The following is a 23,536-nucleotide window of genomic DNA, read 5'->3' as shown; positions in this document are numbered from 1 at the left end:
GGACCCCCATCTGAACACATGTTGTTCCAGGGACCCCCATCTGAACATATGTTGTTCCAGGGACCCCCATCTGAACATATGTTGTTCCAGGGACCCCCATCTGAACACATGTTGTTCCAGGGACCCCCATCTGAACATATGTTGTTCCAGGGACCCCCATCTGAACATATGTTGTTCCAGGGACCCCCATCTGAACATATGTTGTTCCAGGGACCCCCATCTGAACATATGTTGTTCCAGGGACCCCCATCTGAACACATGTTGTTCCAGGGACCCCCATCTGAACATATGTTGTTCCAGGGACCCCCATCTGAACATATGTTGTTCCAGGGACCCCCATCTGAACATATGTTGTTCCAGGGACCCCCATCTGAACACATGTTGTTCCAGGGACCCCCATCTGAAGATATGTTGTTCCAGGGACCCCCATCTGAAAACATGTTGTTCCAGGGACCCCCATCTGAACATATGTTGTTCCAGGGACCCCCATCTGAAAACATGTTGTTCCAGGGACCCCTCCCCCGCCCCCCCCATCTGAACATATGTTGTTCCAGGGACCCCCATCTGAACACATGTTGTTCCAGGGACCCCCATCTGAAAACATGTTGTTCCAGGGACCCCCATCTGAAAACATGTTGTTCCAGGGACCCCCATCTGAACATATGTTGTTCCAGGGACCCCCATCTGAAAACATGTTGTTCCAGGGACCCCCATCTGAAAACATGTTGTTCCAGGGACCCCCATCTGAACACATGTTGTTCCAGGGACCCCCATCTGAAAACATGTTGTTCCAGGGACCCCCATCTGAAAACATGTTGTTCCAGGGACCCCCATCTGAACATATGTTGTTCCAGGGACCCCCATCTGAAAACATGTTGTTCCAGGGACCCCTCCCCCGCCCCCCCCCATCTGAACATATGTTGTTCCAGGGACCCCCATCTGAACACATGTTGTTCCAGGGACCCCCATCTGAAAACATGTTGTTCCAGGGACCCCCATCTGAAAATATGTTGTTCCAGGGACCCCCATCTGAAAACATGTTGTTCCAGGGACCCCCATCTGAAAACATGTTGTTCCAGGGACCCCCATCTGAACATATGTTGTTCCAGGGACCCCCATCTGAAAACATGTTGTTCCAGGGACCCCTCCCCCGCCCCCCCCATCTGAACACATGTTGTTCCAGGGACCCCCATCTGAACACATGTTGTTCCAGGGACCCCCATCTGAAAACATGTTGTTCCAGGGACCCCCATCTGAACACATGTTGTTCCAGGGACCCCCATCTGAAGATATGTTGTTCCAGGGACCCCCATCTGAAAACATGTTGTTCCAGGGACCCCCATCTGAACACATGTTGTTCCAGGGACCCCCATCTGAAGATATGTTGTTCCAGGGACCCCCATCTGAAAACATGTTGTTCCAGGGACCCCCATCTGAAGATATGTTGTTCCAGGGACCCCCATCTGAAAACATGTTGTTCCAGGGACCCCCATCTGAAGATATGTTGTTCCAGGGACCCCCATCTGAAAACATGTTGTTCCAGGGACCCCCATCTGAAGATATGTTGTTCCAGGGACCCCCATCTGAAGATATGTTGTTCCAGGGACCCCCATCTGAAGATAATGTTGTTCCAGGGACCCCCATCTGAAAATATGTTGTTCCAGGGACCCCCATCTGAAGATAATGTTGTTCCAGGGACCCCCATCTGAAAATATGTTGTTCCAGGGACCCCCATCTGAAAACATGTTGTTCCAGGGACCCCCATCTGAAGATATGTTGTTCCAGGGACCCCCATCTGAAAACATGTTGTTCCAGGGACCCCCATCTGAACACATGTTGTTCCAGGGACCCCCATCTGAAGATATGTTGTTCCAGGGACCCCCATCTGAACATATGTTGTTCCAGGGACCCCCATCTGAACATATGTTGTTCCAGGGACCCCCATCTGAACATATGTTGTTCCAGGGACCCCCATCTGAACATATGTTGTTCCAGGGACCCCCATCTGAACATATGTTGTTCCAGGGACCCCCGTCTGAACACATGTTGTTCCAGGGACCCCCATCTGAACATATGTTGTTCCAGGGACCCCCATCTGAACACATGTTGTTCCAGGGACCCCCATCTGAACACATGTTGTTCCAGGGACCCCCATCTGAAGATATGTTGTTCCAGGGACCCCCATCTGAAAACATGTTGTTCCAGGGACCCCCATCTGAAGATATGTTGTTCCAGGGACCCCCATCTGAAAACATGTTGTTCCAGGGACCCCCATCTGAAGATATGTTGTTCCAGGGACCCCCATCTGAAAACATGTTGTTCCAGGGACCCCCATCTGAAGATATGTTGTTCCAGGGACCCCCATCTGAAGATATGTTGTTCCAGGGACCCCCATCTGAAAACATGTTGTTCCAGGGACCCCCATCTGAAGATATGTTGTTCCAGGGACCCCCATCTGAAGATATGTTGTTCCAGGGACCCCCATCTGAAGATATGTTGTTCCAGGGACCCCCATCTGAAGATATGTTGTTCCAGGGACCCCCATCTGAAGATAATGTTGTTCCAGGGACCCCCATCTGAAAATATGTTGTTCCAGGGACCCCCATCTGAAGATAATGTTGTTCCAGGGACCCCCATCTGAAAATATGTTGTTCCAGGGACCCCCATCTGAAAACATGTTGTTCCAGGGACCCCCATCTGAAGATATGTTGTTCCAGGGACCCCCATCTGAAAATATGTTGTTCCAGGGACCCCCATCTGAACACATGTTGTTCCAGGGACCCCCATCTGAAGATATGTTGTTCCAGGGACCCCCATCTGAACATATGTTGTTCCAGGGACCCCCATCTGAACATATGTTGTTCCAGGGACCCCCATCTGAAGATATGTTGTTCCAGGGACCCCCATCTGAAGATATGTTGTTCCAGGGACCCCCATCTGAACATATGTTGTTCCAGGGACCCCCATCTGAACATATGTTGTTCCAGGGACCCCCATCTGAACATATGTTGTTCCAGGGACCCCCATCTGAACATATGTTGTTCCAGGGACCCCCATCTGAACATATGTTGTTCCAGGGACCCCCATCTGAAGATATGTTGTTCCAGGGACCCCCATCTGAAGATATGTTGTTCCAGGGACCCCCATCTGAAGATATGTTGTTCCAGGGACCCCCATCTGATAATATGTTGTTCCAGGGACCCCCATCTGATAATATGTTGTTCCAGGGACCCCCATCTGAAGATATGTTGTTCCAGGGACCCCCATCTGAAGATATGTTGTTCCAGGGACCCCCATCTGAAGATATGTTGTTCCAGGGACCCCCATCTGAAGATATGTTGTTCCAGGGACCCCCATCTGAAGATATGTTGTTCCAGGGACCCCCATCTGAAGATATGTTGTTCCAGGGACCCCCATCTGAAGATATGTTGTTCCAGGGACCCCCATCTGAAGATATGTTGTTCCAGGGACCCCCATCTGAAGATAATGTTGTTCCAGGGACCCCCATCTGAAAATATGTTGTTCCAGGGACCCCCATCTGAAGATAATGTTGTTCCAGGGACCCCCATCTGAAAATATGTTGTTCCAGGGACCCCCATCTGAAAACATGTTGTTCCAGGGACCCCCATCTGAAGATATGTTGTTCCAGGGACCCCCATCTGAAAACATGTTGTTCCAGGGACCCCCATCTGAACACATGTTGTTCCAGGGACCCCCATCTGAAGATATGTTGTTCCAGGGACCCCCATCTGAACATATGTTGTTCCAGGGACCCCCATCTGAACATATGTTGTTCCAGGGACCCCCATCTGAACATATGTTGTTCCAGGGACCCCCATCTGAACATATGTTGTTCCAGGGACCCCCATCTGAACATATGTTGTTCCAGGGACCCCCATCTGAACATATGTTGTTCCAGGGACCCCCATCTGAACATATGTTGTTCCAGGGACCCCCATCTGAAGATATGTTGTTCCAGGGACCCCCATCTGAAGATATGTTGTTCCAGGGACCCCCATCTGAAGATATGTTGTTCCAGGGACCCCCATCTGATGATATGTTGTTCCAGGGACCCCCATCTGAAGATATGTTGTTCCAGGGACCCCCATCTGAAGATATGTTGTTCCAGGGACCCCCATCTGAAGATATGTTGTTCCAGGGACCCCCATCTGAAGATATGTTGTTCCAGGGACCCCCATCTGAAGATATGTTGTTCCAGGGACCCCCATCTGAAGATATGTTGTTCCAGGGACCCCCATCTGAACATATGTTGTTCCAGGGACCCCCATCTGAACATATGTTGTTCCAGGGACCCCCATCTGAAGATATGTTGTTCCAGGGACCCCCATCTGAAGATATGTTGTTCCAGGGACCCCCATCTGAAGATATGTTGTTCCAGGGACCCCCATCTGAAGATATGTTGTTCCAGGGACCCCCATCTGAAAACATGTTGTTCCAGGGACCCCCATCTGAAGATATGTTGTTCCAGGGACCCCCATCTGAAAACATGTTCTTCCAGGGACCCCCATCTGAAAACATGTTGTTCCAGGGACCCCCATCTGAAAATATGTTGTTCCAGGGACCCCCATCTGAAGATATGTTGTTCCAGGGACCCCCATCTGAAGATATGTTGTTCCAGGGACCCCCATCTGAAAACATGTTGTTCCAGGGACCCCCATCTGAAAAGATGTTGTTCCAGGGACCCCCATCTGAAAATATGTTGTTCCAGGGACCCCCATCTGAAAATATGTTGTTCCAGGGACCCCCATCTGAAAATATGTTGTTCCAGGGACCCCCATCTGAAAATATGTTGTTCCAGGGACCCCCATCTGAAAATATGTTGTTCCAGGGACCCCCATCTGAAAATATGTTGTTCCAGGGACCCCCATCTGAAAATATGTTGTTCCAGGGACCCCCATCTGAAAATATGTTGTTCCAGGGACCCCCATCTGAAAACATGTTGTTCCAGGGACCCCCATCTGAAAATATGTTGTTCCAGGGACCCCCATCTGAACATATGTTGTTCCAGGGACCCCCATCTGAACATATGTTGTTCCAGGGACCCCCATCTGAAAACATGTTGTTCCAGGGACCCCCATCTGAACATATGTTGTTCCAGGGACCCCCATCTGAAAACATGTTGTTCCAGGGACCCCCATCTGATAATATGTTGTTCCAGGGACCCCCATCTGAAAACATGTTGTTCCAGGGACCCCCATCTGAAAATATGTTGTTCCAGGGACCCCCATCTGAAAACATGTTGTTCCAGGGACCCCCATCTGAAAATATGTTGTTCCAGGGACCCCCATCTGAAAATATGTTGTTCCAGGGACCCCCATCTGAAAATATGTTGTTCCAGGGACCCCCATCTGAAAATATGTTGTTCCAGGGACCCCCATCTGAAAACATGTTGTTCCAGGGACCCCCATCTGAAAATATGTTGTTCCAGGGACCCCCATCTGAACATATGTTGTTCCAGGGACCCCCATCTGAACATATGTTGTTCCAGGGACCCCCATCTGAAAACATGTTGTTCCAGGGACCCCCATCTGAACATATGTTGTTCCAGGGACCCCCATCTGAAAACATGTTGTTCCAGGGACCCCCATCTGATAATATGTTGTTCCAGGGACCCCCATCTGAAAACATGTTGTTCCAGGGACCCCCATCTGAAAATATGTTGTTCCAGGGACCCCCATCTGAAAATATGTTGTTCCAGGGACCCCCATCTGAAAATATGTTGTTCCAGGGACCCCCATCTGAAAATATGTTGTTCCAGGGACCCCTCAGAAGAATATGTTGTTCCAGGGACCCCTCCCCCGCCCCCCCCATCTGAACATATGTTGTTCCAGGGACCCCCCAGAAGCAATATGTTGTTCCAGGGACCCCCCAGAAGCAATATGTTGTTCCAGGGACCCCCCAGAAGCAATATGTTGTTCCAGGGACCCCCCAGAAGGGACCCCCCAGAAGGGACCCCCCAGAAGCAAAGATTTGAGTTAAAAATGCTTGCGCCACATTTCAAGATTTTTCAAAGATAGCAGATCTACAAGCTCGTAGCGCGCCACTCGGTGCCGCGCTACGAGCTTGTAGATCTGCTATTTTTCAATAGCTAAATTATATCAATGTTTAATACACCAAAAGGGGTTCCCGCCCAAAATGGGTCAACGGCACAACGAGAGCGTCTCTGAAGGTGACATGAAAGAAGCGTGCTGAATGGCCAAAGATGTCTTTTCAGTGGTCCTTGAGGAGGTTCCAGGTGGTCCGGGGACCACCAGTGGTCCTTGAGGAGGTTCCAGGTGGTCCGGGGACCACCAGTGGTCCTTGAGGAGGTTCCAGGTGGTCCGGGGACCACCAGTGGTCCTTGAGGAGGTTCCAGGTGGTCCGGGGACCACCAGTGGTCCTTGAGGAGGTACCAGGGGGTCCAGGGACCACCAGTGGTCCGGGGACCACCAGTGGTCCTTGAGGAGGTTCCAGGTGGTCCGGGGACCACCAGTGATCCGGGGACCACCAGTGGTCCTTGAGGAGGTTCCAGGTGGTCCGGGGACCACCAGTGGTCCGGGGACCACCAGTGGTCCTTGAGGACGTTCCAGGTGGTCCGGGGACCACCAGTGGTCCTTGAGGAGGTTCCAGGTGGTCCGGGGACCACCAGTGGTCCTTGAGGAGGTTCCAGGTGGTCCGGGGACCACCAGTGGTCCTTGAGGAGGTTCCAGGTGGTCCGGGGACCACCAGTGGTCCGGGGACCACCAGTGGTCCTTGAGGAGGTTCCAGGTGGTCCGGGGACCACCAGTGGTCCGGGGACCACCAGTGGTCCTTGAGGAGGTTCCAGGTGGTCCGGGGACCACCAGTGGTCCTTGAGGAGGTTCCAGGTGGTCCGGGGACCACCAGTGGTCCTTGAGGAGGTTCCAGGTGGTCCGGGGACCACCAGTGGTCCTTGAGGAGGTTCCAGGTGGTCGTCAGCTAAATGATGGAGAGTTGGTAACCAAATGGACCCTTGGAGATCTCTAACTATAGAGTTGGTAACCAAATGTACCCTTGTAGATCTCTAACTATAGAGTTGGTAACCAAATGGACCCTTGTAGATCTCTAACTATAGAGTTGGTAACCAAATGGACCCTTGTAGATCTCTAACTATAGAGTTGGTAACCAAATGGACCCTTGTAGATCTTGTAGATCTTGTAGATCTCTAACTATTCACATTCTTACGCTCTCGAGAGTTAAACTATTCTTAAACATTTGCATTACTTCATTTACAAGAAGTAGGCTGTACACATTTAGAGAATAGAAGTAGGCTGTACACATTTAGAAGTAGGCTATACACATTTAGAGAAGTAGGCTGTACACATTTAGAGAAGTAGGCTGTACACATTTAGAGAATAGAAGTAGGCTGTACACATTTAGAAGTAGGCTATACACATTTAGAGAAGTAGGCTGTACACATTTAGAGAAGTAGGCTGTACACATTTAGAGAATAGAAGTAGGCTGTACACATTTAGAGAATAGAAGTAGGCTGTACACATTTAGAGAATAGAAGTAGGCTATACACATTTAGAGAATAGAAGTAGGCTGTACACATTTAGAGAAGTAGGCTGTACACATTTAGAGAATAGAAGTAGGCTGTACACATTTAGAGAATAGAAGTAGGCTGTACACATTTAGAGAATAGAAGTAGGCTATACACATTTAGAGAATATAAGTAGGCTGTACACATTTAGAGAATAGAAGTAGGCTGTACACATTTAGAGAATAGAAGTAGGCTATACACATTTAGAGAATAGAAGTAGGCTGTACACATTTAGAGAATAGAAGTAGGCTATACACATTTAGAGAATAGAAGTAGGCTATACACATTTAGAGAATAGAAGTAGGCTGTACACATTTAGAGAATAGAAGTAGGCTGTACACATTTAGAGAATAGAAGTAGGCTGTACACATTTAGAGAATAGAAGTAGGCTGTACACATTTAGAGAATAGAAGTAGGCTATACACATTTAGAGAATAGAAGTAGGCTGTACACATTTAGAGAATAGAAGTAGGCTGTACACATTTAGAGAATAGAAGTAGGCTGTACACATTTAGAGAATAGAAGTAGGCTGTACACATTTAGAGAATAGAAGTAGGCTGTACACATTTAGAGAATAGAAGTAGGCTGTACACATTTAGAGAATAGAAGTAGGCTATACACATTTAGAGAATAGAAGTAGGCTGTACACATTTAGAGAATAGAAGTAGGCTATACACATTTAGAGAATATAAGTAGGCTATACACATTTAGAGAATATAAGTAGGCTGTACACATTTAGAGAATATAAGTAGGCTATACACATTTAGAGAATAGAAGTAGGCTGTACACATTTAGAGAATAGAAGTAGGCTGTACACATTTAGAGAATAGAAGTAGGCTATACACATTTAGAGAATAGAAGTAGGCTGTACACATTTAGAGAATAGAAGTAGGCTATACACATTTAGAGAATAGAAGTAGGCTGTACACATTTAGAGAATAGAAGTAGGCTGTACACATTTAGAGAATAGAAGTAGGCTATACACATTTAGAGAATAGAAGTAGGCTGTACACATTTAGAGAATAGAAGTAGGCTATACACATTTAGAGAATAGAAGTAGGCTGTACACATTTAGAGAATAGAAGTAGGCTGTACACATTTAGAGAATAGAAGTAGGCTATACACATTTAGAGAATAGAAGTAGGCTGTACACATTTAGAGAATAGAAGTAGGCTGTACACATTTAGAGAATAGAAGTAGGCTGTACACATTTAGAGAATAGAAGTAGGCTGTACACATTTAGAGAATAGAAGTAGGCTGTACACATTTAGAGAATATAAGTAGGCTGTACACATTTAGAGAATAGAAGTAGGCTATACACATTTAGAGAATAGAAGTAGGCTGTACACATTTAGAGAATAGAAGTAGGCTGTACACATTTAGAGAATAGAAGTAGGCTGTACACATTTAGAGAATAGAAGTAGGCTATACACATTTAGAGAATAGAAGTAGGCTATACACATTTAGAGAATAGAAGTAGGCTGTACACATTTAGAGAATAGAAGTAGGCTATACACATTTAGAGAATAGAAGTAGGCTGTACACATTTAGAGAATAGAAGTAGGCTGTACACATTTAGAGAATAGAAGTAGGCTGTACACATTTAGAGAATAGAAGTAGGCTGTACACATTTAGAGAATAGAAGTAGGCTGTACACATTTAGAGAATAGAAGTAGGCTATACACATTTAGATAATAGAAATAGGCTGTACACATTTAGAGAATAGAAGTAGGCTATACACATTTAGAGAATAGAAGTAGGCTGTACACATTTAGAGAATAGAAGTAGGCTGTACACATTTAGAGAATAGAAGTAGGCTATACACATTTAGAGAATAGAAGTAGGCTATACACATTTAGAGAATAGAAGTAGGCTGTACACATTTAGAGAATAGAAGTAGGCTGTACACATTTAGAGAATAGAAGTAGGCTGTACACATTTAGAGAATAGAAGTAGGCTATACACATTTAGAGAATAGAAGTAGGCTATACACATTTAGAGAATAGAAGTAGGCTGTACACATTTAGAGAATAGAAGTAGGCTGTACACATTTAGAGAATAGAAGTAGGCTGTACACATTTAGAGAATAGAAGTAGGCTGTACACATTTAGAGAATAGAAGTAGGCTGTACACATTTAGAGAATAGAAGTAGGCTATACACATTTAGAGAATAGAAGTAGGCTATACACATTTAGAGAATAGAAGTAGGCTATACACATTTAGAGAATAGAAGTAGGCTGTACACATTTAGAGAATAGAAGTAGGCTGTACACATTTAGAGAATAGAAGTAGGCTATACACATTTAGAGAATAGAAGTAGACTATACACATTTAGAGAATAGAAGTAGGCTATAGACATTTAGAGAATAGAAGTAGGCTATACACATTTAGAAGTAGGCTATACACATTTAGAGAAGTAGGCTGTACACATTTAGAGAAGTAGGCTGTACACATTTAGAGAATAGAAGTAGGCTGTACACATTTAGAGAATAGAAGTAGGCTGTACACATTTAGAGAATAGAAGTAGGCTGTACACATTTAGAGAATAGAAGTAGGCTATACACATTTAGAGAATAGAAGTAGGCTGTACACATTTAGAGAAGTAGGCTGTACACATTTAGAGAATAGAAGTAGGCTGTACACATTTAGAGAATAGAAGTAGGCTGTACACATTTAGAGAATAGAAGTAGGCTATACACATTTAGAGAATAGAAGTAGGCTGTACACATTTAGAGAATAGAAGTAGGCTGTACACATTTAGAGAATAGAAGTAGGCTATACACATTTAGAGAATAGAAGTAGGCTGTACACATTTAGAGAATAGAAGTAGGCTGTACACATTTAGAGAATAGAAGTAGGCTGTACACATTTAGAGAATAGAAGTAGGCTATACACATTTAGAGAATAGAAGTAGGCTATACACATTTAGAGAATAGAAGTAGGCTGTACACATTTAGAGAATAGAAGTAGGCTATACACATTTAGAGAATAGAAGTAGGCTATACACATTTAGAGAATAGAAGTAGGCTATACACATTTAGAGAATAGAAGTAGGCTATACACATTTAGAGAATAGAAGTAGGCTGTACACATTTAGAGAATTGTTACTTTGATCAAAATTGTGGACAGAAATCCTATCCAACGATAATGCAATATACGCATAACACACACATAATCTACAGTTGATTTAGTCGACTAAAATGTAATGCGGCTCACAACGCGTTGCGCTGCAACGCGTTGTGAGCTTGTAGATCGGCTATTTTCAGCATGCAACCAACTGTAAAATGACTTATAGTGGATCTCTTGTCCACTAGTCCCTTCCTAACATTTTAGTCTAGTTTTGATTTGTTAACGAAATTGTCAGTATATCTAGTCTTAGTTTTAGTCCTCATGGCTTAGTTTCAATTTAGTTTTCCTCAGTGGAAAGAAGGTCGTCGACGAACATTTTTCGTCTTATAGTTTTAGTCGACGAAATCAACACTGCTCCCCAGCTGTAGTCTATATCATATGTAATCAATCAGTCCTCATGTGTGTGTTCAATTGTTTCGGTTCTATGTTCTCGTCCTCTCCAGCTGTGTCTCATGTGTGTAGGCCTAATCAGCCCTGATGATGTAGATCAGTCTAGTTCCTCAGTCAGTCAGGAAGTCACTGAGTTTATTTTTTTTGTCTTTCTAATATTCACCTGAATTAAAAACCCGACCGTGGTTTTGGAACACTATTCCTCCTCTCATCTCATCTCACCACCAGATAATCGTGACATATATGCACTGCGCAAAAAGCATGGAATACGGATGTGTATATTACAGGAAACTCCCGTTAAACTTTCCAACAAACTCCGGTAAACTCAAGAATTGTACCATCACACCTGTATATTAACTGTATATGCTGCTAAACTTGAGGTCTACGGGGAAATCTAGTGCCTATAATTGCCCGTTAAGCTTTTTTAACATTCACCTGAATTAAAACGCCAACCGTGGGTTTGGAACACTATTCCTCCTGCCCTGCACTCATCTCTCCACACCACCAGATCGTGACATGACATATTTCATTAAAACAAACATTAAATATTGTTAATTGTCTAGAGAGCCTACTAGTAGAATAGGCCTATATAAATGACATGCCTATACCTGAGGTGGAAGCGTGTGCGTGCGTGCGTGCGTGCGTGTGTGTGTGCGTGGTGGTGGTGAGTGGGAGTTATTCAGTAGTCATGAGAGCCGAGCTACTAGCTGCGATTGTTTTCTTCTTTTCTTACCCTAAAGAGTGTAGTGATGTCATTATGCTTCCCTGCAGTCAGTAGATAATAAAATATATACCTCTCCCTCCCTCCCCCTCTCCCTCCCCCTCTCCCTCCCTCCCCCAAACTTCTCTCTCTCTCTCTCTCTCTCTCTCATTGTGTGCTGTCGGCAGTGTGCCTGAACAACATCGCAGAGAGAGAGAGAGAGAGAGAGACGGACCAGACCTCCGTGCGTTCATTCCATTCAAGCAGCGGTGTGTGGATGCTTGGACGTAGCCTGCAGACTTTATGCTATCTCTCTATATGCCATCCATCCATCCATCCATCCGGACCGTCGGCGGTGGTGGAATCAATCCGCGCTCTGTCTGAACAGAACGCCCGCAGCAGCAGCAGCAGCAGCAGCAGCAGCAGCAGCATCGCAGCCAGGTCGGTCCACGCGGCGTGCGTGTGGGGATCTGATCTCCATGTGAACAGCAGAGCAGCTCCATCCATGCCTGTGCATCTCTAGGAGAGACACCCAGACCAGAGCCTCCACCATGCGGCTCCTGTTGAGCGCCCTGTATTCCGCCGTGATCTTACTCACCGTTTTCGGATTATATCCGTCACTGGTGAGTTAATTTTACTATTATTTTGATTAATATTGTTTTCTTTTTTTTTACTGGTGGCCTTATATATATATATATTATATATATATATATGTGCATTTCGTCCTTTTTCCCTCATAATCTAATGACTGACATCTGCATGGAGTAAGTTGTGTCCATTCCGGTGTCGCAAACTAACAAGATATGAAATCAACTAGTTTGTTTTTGTTGTTGAATTGTCCACATATATAAACCATACAGTGTTTTCCTGGACAGAATGGACGTAAAATCCGATAATTTTGTATATGTATAATTATGCAACATAACTGACCATTTGTAGCCTATACCAAAAGAACGAAAAACCGAAGAAATACACTATTAGCCACTATAGATTATTATGTAGGCTATTCAAGTGATATGAATACATGCAGGAGATGATTAGGGGTCATGTGTCTGTCTAACTTTATAACATGTCATGACGCCTATACTTTGGTTACATGTGTTTTGGTCCGACGATTCATTGATCCGATACCCCTAACCCCTAACCTAACCATAACCGCAAGCACGGGAGCAGGCGCTAGTCCGAGGTGCACGGGAGCAGGCGCTAGTCCGAGGTGCACGGGAGCAGGCGCTAGTCCGAGGTGCGGACGCACGGGAGCAGGCGCTAGTCCGAGGTGCGGACAGGGAGCAGGCGCTAGTCCGAGGTGCGGACGCTAGTCCGAGGTGCGGACGCACGGGAGCAGGCGCTAGTCCGAGGTGCGGACAGGGAGCAGGCGCTAGTCCGAGGTGCGGACGCTAGTCCGAGGTGCGGACGCACGGGAGCAGGCGCTAGTCCGAGGTGCAGACAGGGAGCAGAGGCGCTAGTCCGAGGTGCAGGCGCTAGTCCGAGGTGCGGACGCATGTGGAACCAATGCTCCGTCGGACCATAGTATGCCTCCCCTATATTTTATAGTTTGATACGTGGCTATATATGTTGAAATATTAAATATGCATAATGTCGCTCGTGTCGTGGCGGAACGTTCTAGCATTGATTAATAATTGAATATTATGTAAATTATATAGAGCTCCCGATGTGTTACTGATGAGGCATTATGCAGCTCAGAGGTGTGTCTGTGGAGCTGTCCACTAACCCGGGGGTGCTGAATATGGTCTGTGGAGCTGTCCACTAACCCGGGGGTGCTGAATATGTGTCCGTGGAGCTGTCCACTCCTCCGGTGGTGCTGAATATGTGTCCGTGGAGCTGTCCACTCCCCCGGGGGTGCTGAATATGTGTCTGTAGAGCTGTCCACTCCACCGGGGGTGCTGAATATGTCTCCGTGGAGCTGTCCACTCCTCCGGTGGTGCTGAATATGTTTCCGTGGAGCTGTCCACTCCACCGGTGGTGCTGAATCTATCTGGAAACTGGCTATGCACGATTAGGCCAGTCAATCTAAGATTTGACCCAAAATAAATTGCAATATTAATCATTCAATTTTTATGATCCTTAGGGTCATCCAAATAACACATCAAAACATGTTTATTATACTTTTGGATCATGGTCAATTCAGGGGTTGAACACCTAGCCTATATAAGGCAAACATTTCAAATCATGTGACATGTCAAACTAGGGTCTTTTTTCATGATTCTGAATTCTGATTCTGAATTCTGAAAACGGCCATAGCCGTCTTCACAAATGTGATGAGGTCAGCACATTTGGGTGGCTACAATTTACAATTTATGCATTTAGCAGACATATATATATATTAAGGCTGTCAAAAATAACGCGTTAACGGCATTAATTAATTTCGTTAATTAATTGCGTTAAAATATTTAACGCAATTAACGCATGTTAGTGTTCCCCCTAACATGCGCCCGTGCGTGCGGCTCAGGAACGTCCAGAGCATAACAAATCTGTCACTGTGTAGCACACAGTCATGATTGAACAACACCAGAGATATTTGTGTATTGTAGTTGGGTTGCCAAGTGGTTTGATTCTGTAAGTCTGTTGCGTTACTTTGTCTGCCTAGCAAAGCCCCATTAGGCTAAACTGCACACACACACACACACGCACACACACACGCACGCCTCGTCGTCTGCTCCAGTTTTCCTCCCTCCTCTGCACGCATGCACACACGCACACTACTAGTGTGTAGCTATCAGCTCGCTGCAAGAATCACTCACATGTTTTATAGTACCGTCGGGTCCGTCGCAACTTGTGGACAGTTTGAAAATGCGGGTCCTACGTGCATTAAGCCATTAACGTTGGTCCGGCTGGTTTCGTTTTGTCCAACGCGATTACGTGAATCAGCATGGCTGCGCCTGCAGTAGGCTATATTACCAAAATAAACACATGGTACTTTTGTGTCGCACATGGAAAGCAACTGAAAACGACCATGGATATATTAAAGACAGTTCCCCTGTGCTGCTGTGCACAGCGGAGATAATGCACAACTCCAGGTACGAACCAAAACACTGACTGAAGCTGATCATTCACGACTAACTATCTCCAGACTAGTCCTGCAGTCCCGCAATGAAGGAGAGACAATCTCGTCTCTCACTATAGTCCACTACAATGCCATTCTAGCCTTAAAACCTACATTTATATGTTATTCAATATATTACTTTAGCGCAAAATATAGGCTTTTCTAAACCAAGCCCTGTTTCAAAAATGCTTATGTGCCAATTCCATGGACCCCCAAATTAAATTGATAGAAAGTAGCCTAGGCCATTTCATTATGATTTTCATCTCTGGACTGGGACCCCAGTCTCCATCCATCCATCCATGTTCAACCGCTTATCCGTAGTCAGGTCGCGGGGGCAACAGCTCCACCAGAGTGTTCCAGACTTCCCTCTCCAGAACATTAGTGACTTCCTCCTGGGGGACCCCAGTCTACATGGCCAAAAGCCAGTGTTCATTTAACTCAAAGTTTAGGCTAGGCCTACAAATGCTCGCATCACATCATAGGCTATACTAAATGCATTAGAAAACAAAAAACATTAAAAAACTAATGTATATCCGCTTTCTGTCATTTATATTTCCATTTCCACAACAATAAACAGGAAAATGTGGCATATTTTGGACATAGTTCGAATGGTGATTAATCATGATTAAATTAATTTTGAAGCTGTGATTAATGATTCAAATTTTTAATCATTTGACAGCCCTAATATATATATATATATATATATATATATATATGTATATGTATATATATATATATATATATATATATATGTATATGTATATGTGTATATGTGTATATATATATATATATATATGTATATGTGTATATATATATATATCACCGCAATATCGTCCTCCCAATATGGTGATATTGACCACAGATATGGTATCGTGAGGTATACCTGTATCGTCCCACCCCTAGGGTGAGGTATACCTGTATCGTCCCACCCCTAGGGTGAGGTATACCTGTATCGTCCCACCCCTAGGGTGAGGTATACCTGTATCGTCCCACCCCTAGGGTGAGGTATACCTGTATCGTCCCACCCCTAGGGTGAGGTATACCTGTATCGTCCCACCCCTAGGGTGAGGTATACCTGTATCGTCCCACCCCTAGGGTGAGGTATACCTGTATCGTCCCACCCCTAGGGTGAGGTATACCTGTATCGTCCCACCCCTAGGGTGAGGTATACCTGTATCGTCCCACCCCTAGGGTGAGGTATACCTGTATCGTCCCACCCCTAGGTTGAGGTATACCTGTATCGTCCCACCCCTAGGGTGAGGTATACCTGTATCGTCCCACCCCTAAGGTGAGGTATACCTGTATCGTCCCACCCCTAGGGTGAGGTATACCTGTATCGTCCCACCCCTAGGGTGAGGTATACCTGTATCGTCCCACCCCTAGGGTGAGGTATACCTGTATCGTCCCACCCCTAGGGTGAGGTATACCTGTATCGTCCCACCCCTAGGGTGAGGTATACCTGTATCGTCCCACCCCTAGGGTGAGGTATACCTGTATCGTCCCACCCCTAGGGTGAGGTATACCTGTATCGTCCCACCCCTAGGGTGAGGTATACCTGTATCGTCCCACCCCTAGGGTGAGGTATACCTGTATCGTCCCACCCCTAGGTTGAGGTATACCTGTATCGTCCCACCCCTAGGTTGAGGTATACCTGTATCGTCCCACCCCTAGGGTGAGGTATACCTGTATCGTCCCACCCCTAGGGTGAGGTATACCTGTATCGTCCCACCCCTAGGGTGAGGTATACCTGTATCGTCCCACCCCTAGGGTGAGGTATAGCTGTATCGTCCCACCCCTAGGGTGAGGTATACCTGTATCGTCCCACCCCTAGGGTGAGGTATACCTGTATCGTCCCACCCCTAGGGTGAGGTATACCTGTATCGTCCCACCCCTAGGGTGAGGTATACCTGTATCGTCCCACCCCCAGGGTGAGGTATACCTGTATCGTCCCACCCCTAGGGTGAGGTATACCTGTATCGTCCCACCCCTAGGGTGAGGTATACCTGTATCGTCCCACCCCTAGGGTGAGGTATACCTGTATCGTCCCACCCCTAGGTTGAGGTATACCTGTATCGTCCCACCCCTAGGGTGAGGTATACCTGTATCGTCCCACCCCTAGGGTGAGGTATACCTGTATCGTCCCACCCCTAGGGTGAGGTATACCTGTATCGTCCCACCCCTAGGGTGAGGTATACCTGTATCGTCCCACCCCCAGGGTGAGGTATACCTGTATCGTCCCACCCCTAGGGTGAGGTATACCTGTATCGTCCCACCCCTAGGGTGAGGTATACCTGTATCGTCCCACCCCCAGGGTGAGGTATACCTGTATCGTCCCACCCCTAGGGTGAGGTATACCTGTATCGTCCCACCCCTAGGGTGAGGTATACCTGTATCGTCCCACCCCTAGGGTGAGGTATACCTGTATCGTCCCACCCCTAGGGTGAGGTATACCTGTATCGTCCCACCCCTAGGTTGAGGTATACCTGTATCGTCCCACCCCTAGGGTGAGGTATACCTGTATCGTCCCACCCCTAGGTTGAGGTATACCTGTATCGTCCCACCCCTAGGGTGAGGTATACCTGTATCGTCCCACCCCTAGGGTGAGGTATACCTGTATCGTCCCACCCCTAGGGTGAGGTATACCTGTATCGTCCCACCCCTAGGTTGAGGTATACCTGTATCGTCCCACCCCTAGGGTGAGGTATACCTGTATCGTCCCACCCCTAGGGTGAGGTATACCTGTATCGTCCCACCCCTAGGGTGAGGTATACCTGTATCGTCCCACCCCTAGGGTGAGGTATACCTGTATCGTCCCACCCCTAGGGTGAGGTATACCTGTATCGTCCCACCCCTATAGGTTGTGCTAGTATTATCAGTATTATGTTTGCTATCGGGGGGGGGGGATCAAGTGTTTTGCATTGATTCCCCCTGATTACCTCTAACACTGCAGCTGTTTCCAATAGAGCACCGAAGTCTGATGTCATTTACACATCCTACCTGAAGTCTGATGTCATTTATACATCCTACCTGAAGTCTGATGTCATTTATACATCCTTCCTGAAGTCTGATGTCATTTACACATCCTACCTGGTCCATCCTACCTGAAGTCTGATGTCATTTATACATCCTTCCTGAAGTCTGATGTCATTTACACATCCTACCTGGTCCATCCTACCTGAAGTCTGATGTCATTTATACATCCTACCTGGTCCATCATTGGAACTGAGAATCAATCCTTGCTGTATAGAACGTTGCAGTCCCGCCCCCTTTCATGACGACGCCAGGCCCAGTCCCGCCCCCTTTCATGACGACGCCAGGACCAGTCCCGCCCCCTTTCATGACGACGCCAGGCCCAGTCCCGCCCACTTTCATGACGACGCCAGGCCCAGGAAATAATTCCCAATGCATTTTTCCCCATAGACATTTCAAAAAGTATTTATTTAAAGACCTTTATAAGTGTCGTACGAAGCCAACTGGAGTCGTGACAAATCATGACAACAACAAACAAAATTTTGGACCAAACTAATAATTACAAAGAATAAAAACGACAAAGAAAAGTGTTGTAACCTGTCGTTTTGTTCTTCTTTTTGGCCCAAAACATTGTGTTTACTGTCATGATTTGTCACAACTCGAGTTGGCTTTGTGCGACGCTTAAAAGGTCTTTAAATAAATACGTTTTGAAATGTCTATGAGGAAAATGTGCGGGGAATCTTTTCCTGGGCCCTGGTAGGGGGTGGGACTGGGCCCTTGTAGGGGGCGGGGCTTGGCCCTGGTAGGGGGCGGGGCTGCGACGCTCTATACTAGGCCAGTCAGTGGTTCTCAAACCTTTTCATTGCAAGGACCCCCAGGTTTGGCCAGGGACCCCCATAACAGAAGATTGATTTATGTTTTTTTTTTAAAAGTATATCAAAATGATTCCAAAATAGCAGAATCCAGAGTGCAGAACAAAAATAATCCCAAGGGGGCGCTATACTCTCCCTCTGCCAACCTGGGGAGAACCCCGAACTGAGCTGAGGACTGAGCCCCTAACTGAGCTGAGGAGTGAGCGGGCTGCTTCTTATCCCCTGACGGGTGGGAGGCAGTATAGAGACCAGTTCCTTTCCCCTCCGTCAGGCGCCCCGGCTGACCAGGGGGAGGCAGTATAGAGACCAGTTCCTTTTTTTTTTTTTTTTAAGATATTTTTTTGCGGCTTACGCCTTTTATTGGTTTCTGAAGGGACAGACAGTAGGCTGACAGGAAACGGGAGAGAGATGGGGGAAGACATGCAGTAAAGGCCGTGTCGGGCTCGGGAGTCGAACCCGCGGCACACTGCGACTGGATTACCAGTCGGGTGCCCAGACGGTTACGCCACCGCCTGGGCAGACCAGTTCCTTTCCCCTCCATCAGGCGCCCCGGCTGGCCAGGGGGAGGCAGTATAGAGACCAGTTCCTTTCCCCTCCATCAGGCGCCTCGGCTGGCCAGGGGGAGGCAGTATAGAGACCAGTTCCTTTCCCCTCCATCAGGCGCCCCGGCTGGCCAGGGGGAGGCAGTATAGAGACCAGTTCCTTTCCCCTCCATCAGGCGCCTCGGCTGGCCAGGGGGAGGCAGTATAGAGACCAGTTCCTTTCCCCTACATCAGGTGCCCCGGCTGGCCAGGGGGAGGCAGTATAGAGACCAGTTAATTTCCTCTACATCAGGCGCCCCGGCTGGCCAGGGGGAGGCAGTATAGAGACCAGTTCCTTTCCCCTCCATCAGGCGCCCCGGCTGGCCAGGGGGAGGCAGTATAGAGACCAGTTCCTTTCCCCTCCATCAGGCGCCCCGGCTGGCCAGGGGGAGGCAGTATAGAGACCAGTTCCTTTCCCCTCCATCAGGCGCCCCGGCTGGCCAGGGGGAGGCAGTATAGAGACCAGTTCCTTTCCCCTCCATCAGGCACCCTTGCTGGCCAGGGGGAGGCAGTATAGAGACCAGTTCCTTTCCCCTCCATCAGGCACCCTTGCTGACCAGGGGGAGGCAGTATAGAGACCAGTTCCTTTCCCCTCCATCAGGCACCCTTGCTGTCCAGGAGGAGGCAGTATAGAGACCGGGATTACTGCATGTTTTTTGTGACGGTAGACCTGCCTCACTGCAGCTTTCTATCTGCTTGTTACATATATTGTCGGAAGAGAATTTCCCTTCATTTTTTCCCCATAGACGTTTCAGAAAGACCTGTAAGACTCGGACAAAGCCAACTCGGCTGCTGACAAATCATGACAATAAACACAATAGTTTTGGCCCGAACAAAATTAATAATTAGAAGAAAAAACATTATTTTTTTCTAATTTGTTCGGCCCAAATAATTGTGTTTATTGTCATGATTTGTCAGGCACAACGCTGAGGAAGGCCAACAAGGCCGAAACGCGTACGTTGTCTACTCTCATCAGAAACGCGTACGTCTCGTCAGAGGTAAGAAATACATGTGAAAAGGACATGAGTGCTGGCATTTTCTTGATTTCATCATGATTTGTCATGATTTCATCATGATTTCGTCAGATTTCATCATGATTTCGTCATGATTTCATCATGATTTGTCATGATTTCATCATGATTTCATCATGATTTCATCATGATTTCATCATGATTAGGCACCATCCGAGTTGGCTTTGTCTGAGTCTTAGCTTACAGTTCCTTAACCCATTTAGGCCTGACGTCGAAAAAAAAAGTATTCTGAAAGAATATATATATATATATATTGTGTGCCGCATTTTAACGATTTTTCAAAAAATAGCAGACTTACAAGCTCGTAGCACGCCACTCTGTGGCGCGCTATGGGCTTGTAGATCTGCTATTTTTCAATAGCTAAAGTATAACATATAATGCTTAGTTAAAACACCAAAAGGGGTTCCCGCCCAGAATGGGTTTAAATAAATACTTTTATGAAACTCTCCTAACTGTAAGTCTATGGGGAAGAAATTAATTGGAAATTCATGGTATTCCATCCATTTTTGAGTCGATGCCATGTTGTGCATTTGGTAAAAATCAGGCTGACGTTTTGTGAAACGAAAATATATTTGCGTATATGCAGGGGCTCCCTCGTTAGTCTCGTATGCCAGGCTGTGCTGATTGCGGCGATGCCGTCGAGGGGGAGAGGGTTGGTTGGACTGATTCATTTCTCATCATGAGCAGAACGATGTGAGGTGTTCGTGTGTTTTATGATTACTAATTACATCACAGTCACACCTGCAAGGATGGAATCGATCGCAGACGCACCCAGTGGCGTGCACAGACATCTAGAGGGGCAGGTGCTCAGTGGCGTGCACAGACATTTAGAGGGGCAGGTGCTCAGTGGCGTGCACAGACATCTAGAGGGGCAGGTGCTCAGTGGCGTGCACAGACATTTAGAAGGGCAGGTGCTCAGTGGCGTGCACAGACATCTAGAGGGGCAGGTGCTCAGTGGCGTGCACAGACATCTAGAGGGGCAGGTGCTCAGTGGCGTGCACAGACATCTAGAGGGGCAGGTGCTCAGTGGCGTGCACAGACATCTAGAGGGGCAGGTGCTCAGTGGCGTGCACAGACATCTAGAGGGGCAGGTGCTCAGTGGCGTGCACAGACATTTAGAGGGGCAGGTGCTCAGTGGCGTGCACAGACATCTAGAGGGGCAGGTGCTCAGTGGCGTGCACAGACATCTAGAGGGGCAGGTGCTCAGTGGCGGGCACAGACATCTAGAGGGGCAGGTGCTCAGTGGCGTGCACAGACATTTAGAGGGGCAGGTGCTCAGTGGCGTGCACAGACATTTAGAGGGGCAGGTGCTCAGTGGCGTGCACAGACATCTAGAGGGGCAGGTGCTCAGTGGCGGGCACAGACATCTAGAGGGGCAGGTGCTCAGTGGCGTGCACAGACATTTAGAGGGGCAGGTGCTCAGTGGCGTGCACAGACATTTAGAGGGGCAGGTGCTCAGTGGCGTGCACAGACATCTAGAGGGGCAGGTGCTCAGTGGCGTGCACAGACATCTAGAGGGGCATGTGCTCAGTGGCGTGCACAGACATCTAGAGCGGCAGGTGCTCAGTGGCGTGCACAGACATCTAGAGGGGCAGGTGCTCAGTGGCGTGCACAGACATTTAGAGGGGCAGGTGCTCAGTGGCGTGCACAGACATATAGAGGGGCAGGTGCTCAGTGGCGTGCACAGACATCTAGAGGGGCAGGTGCTCAGTGGCGTGCACAGACATCTAGAGGGGCAGGTGCTCAGTGGCGTGCACAGACATTTAGAGGGGCAGGTGCTCAGTGGCGTGCACAGACATCTAGAGGGGCAGGTGCTCAGTGGCGTGCACAGACATCTAGAGGGGCAGGTGCTCAGTGGCGTGCACAGACATCTAGAGGGGCAGGTGCTCAGTGGCGTGCACAGACATTTAGAGGGGCAGGTGCTCAGTGGCGTGCACAGACATTTAGAAGGGCAGGTGCTCAGTGGCGTGCACAGACATTTAGAAGGGCAGGTGCTCAGTGGCGTGCACAGACATCTAGAGGGGCAGGTGCTCAGTGGCGTGCACAGACATCTAGAGGGGCAGGTGCTCAGTGGCGTGCACAGACATCTAGAGGGGCAGGTGCTCAGTGGCGTGCACAGACATCTAGAGGGGCAGGTGCTCAGTGGCGTGCACAGACATCTAGAGGGGCAGGTGCTCAGTGGCGTGCACAGACATTTAGAGGGGCAGGTGCTCAGTGGCGTGCACAGACATCTAGAGGGGCAGGTGCTCAGTGGCGTGCACAGACATTTAGAGGGGCAGGTGCTCAGTGGCGTGCACAGACATCTAGAGCGGCAGGTGCTCAGTGGCGTGCACAGACATCTAGAGGGGCAGGTGCTCAGTGGCGTGCACAGACATCTAGAGGGGCAGGTGCTCAGTGGCGTGCACAGACATTTAGAGGGGCAGGTGCTCAGTGGCGTGCACAGACATCTAGAGGGGCAGGTGCTCAGTGGTGTGCACAGACATTTAGAGGGGCAGGTGCTCAGTGGCGTGCACAGACATCTAGAGGGGCAGGTGCTCAGTGGCGTGCACAGACATCTAGAGGGGCAGGTGCTCAGTGGCGTGCACAGACATCTAGAGGGGCAGGTGCTCAGTGGCGTGCACAGACATCTAGAGGGGCAGGTGCTCAGTGGCGTGCACAGACATCTAGAGGGGCAGGTGCTCAGTGGCGTGCACAGACATCTAGAGGGGCAGGTGCTCAGTGGCGTGCACAGACATCTAGAAAGGCAGGTGCTCAGTGGCGTGCACAGACATCTAGAGGGGCAGGTGCTCAGTGGTGTGCACAGACATCTAGAGGGGCAGGTGCTCAGTGGCGTGCACAGACATCTAGAGGGGCAGGTGCTCAGTGGCGTGCACAGACATCTAGAGGGGCAGGTGCTCAGTGGCGTGCACAGACATCTAGAGGGGCAGGTGCTCAGTGGCGTGCACAGACATCTAGAGGGGCAGGTGCTCAGTGGCGTGCACAGACATCTAGAGGGGCAGGTGCTCAGTGGCGTGCACAGACATCTAGAGGGGCAGGTGCTCAGTGGCGTGCACAGACATCTAGAGGGGCAGGTGCTCAGTGGCGTGCACAGACATCTAGAGGGGCAGGTGCTCAGTGGCGTGCACAGACATCTAGAGGGGCAGGTGCTCAGTGGCGTGCACAGACATTTAGAGGGGCAGGTGCTCAGTGGCGTGCACAGACATCTAGAGGGGCAGGTGCTCAGCCGCTGTAGAGATGAGAA

General features: G+C 48.0%; 1 protein-coding gene across 1 annotated transcript in view; it reads left to right on the top strand.

The window, feature by feature from the left end:
* Positions 1–12,320: 12,320 nt before the first annotated feature.
* olfm3a (olfactomedin 3a) overlaps positions 12,321–23,536 on the top strand; it is a gene marked incomplete at its 3' end in the record, with an annotated part of 80,349 nt that continues 69,133 nt past the window's right edge. Inside the window, exon 1 of the mRNA XM_079489487.1 lies at positions 12,321–12,403. Coding sequence (XP_079345613.1) covers positions 12,332–12,403 — 72 coding nt within the window. The 5' untranslated portion in view covers positions 12,321–12,331. The remainder of the gene's footprint in view (positions 12,404–23,536) is intronic.

This window comes from Electrona antarctica (genome assembly GCF_951216825.1).
Source record: "Electrona antarctica genome assembly, chromosome: 20".
In the NCBI taxonomy this organism is placed as follows: Eukaryota; Metazoa; Chordata; class Actinopteri; order Myctophiformes; family Myctophidae; genus Electrona; species Electrona antarctica.
Note: the sequence above shows the minus strand (reverse complement) of the source record. Positions and strands in the feature narration are given on the sequence as shown.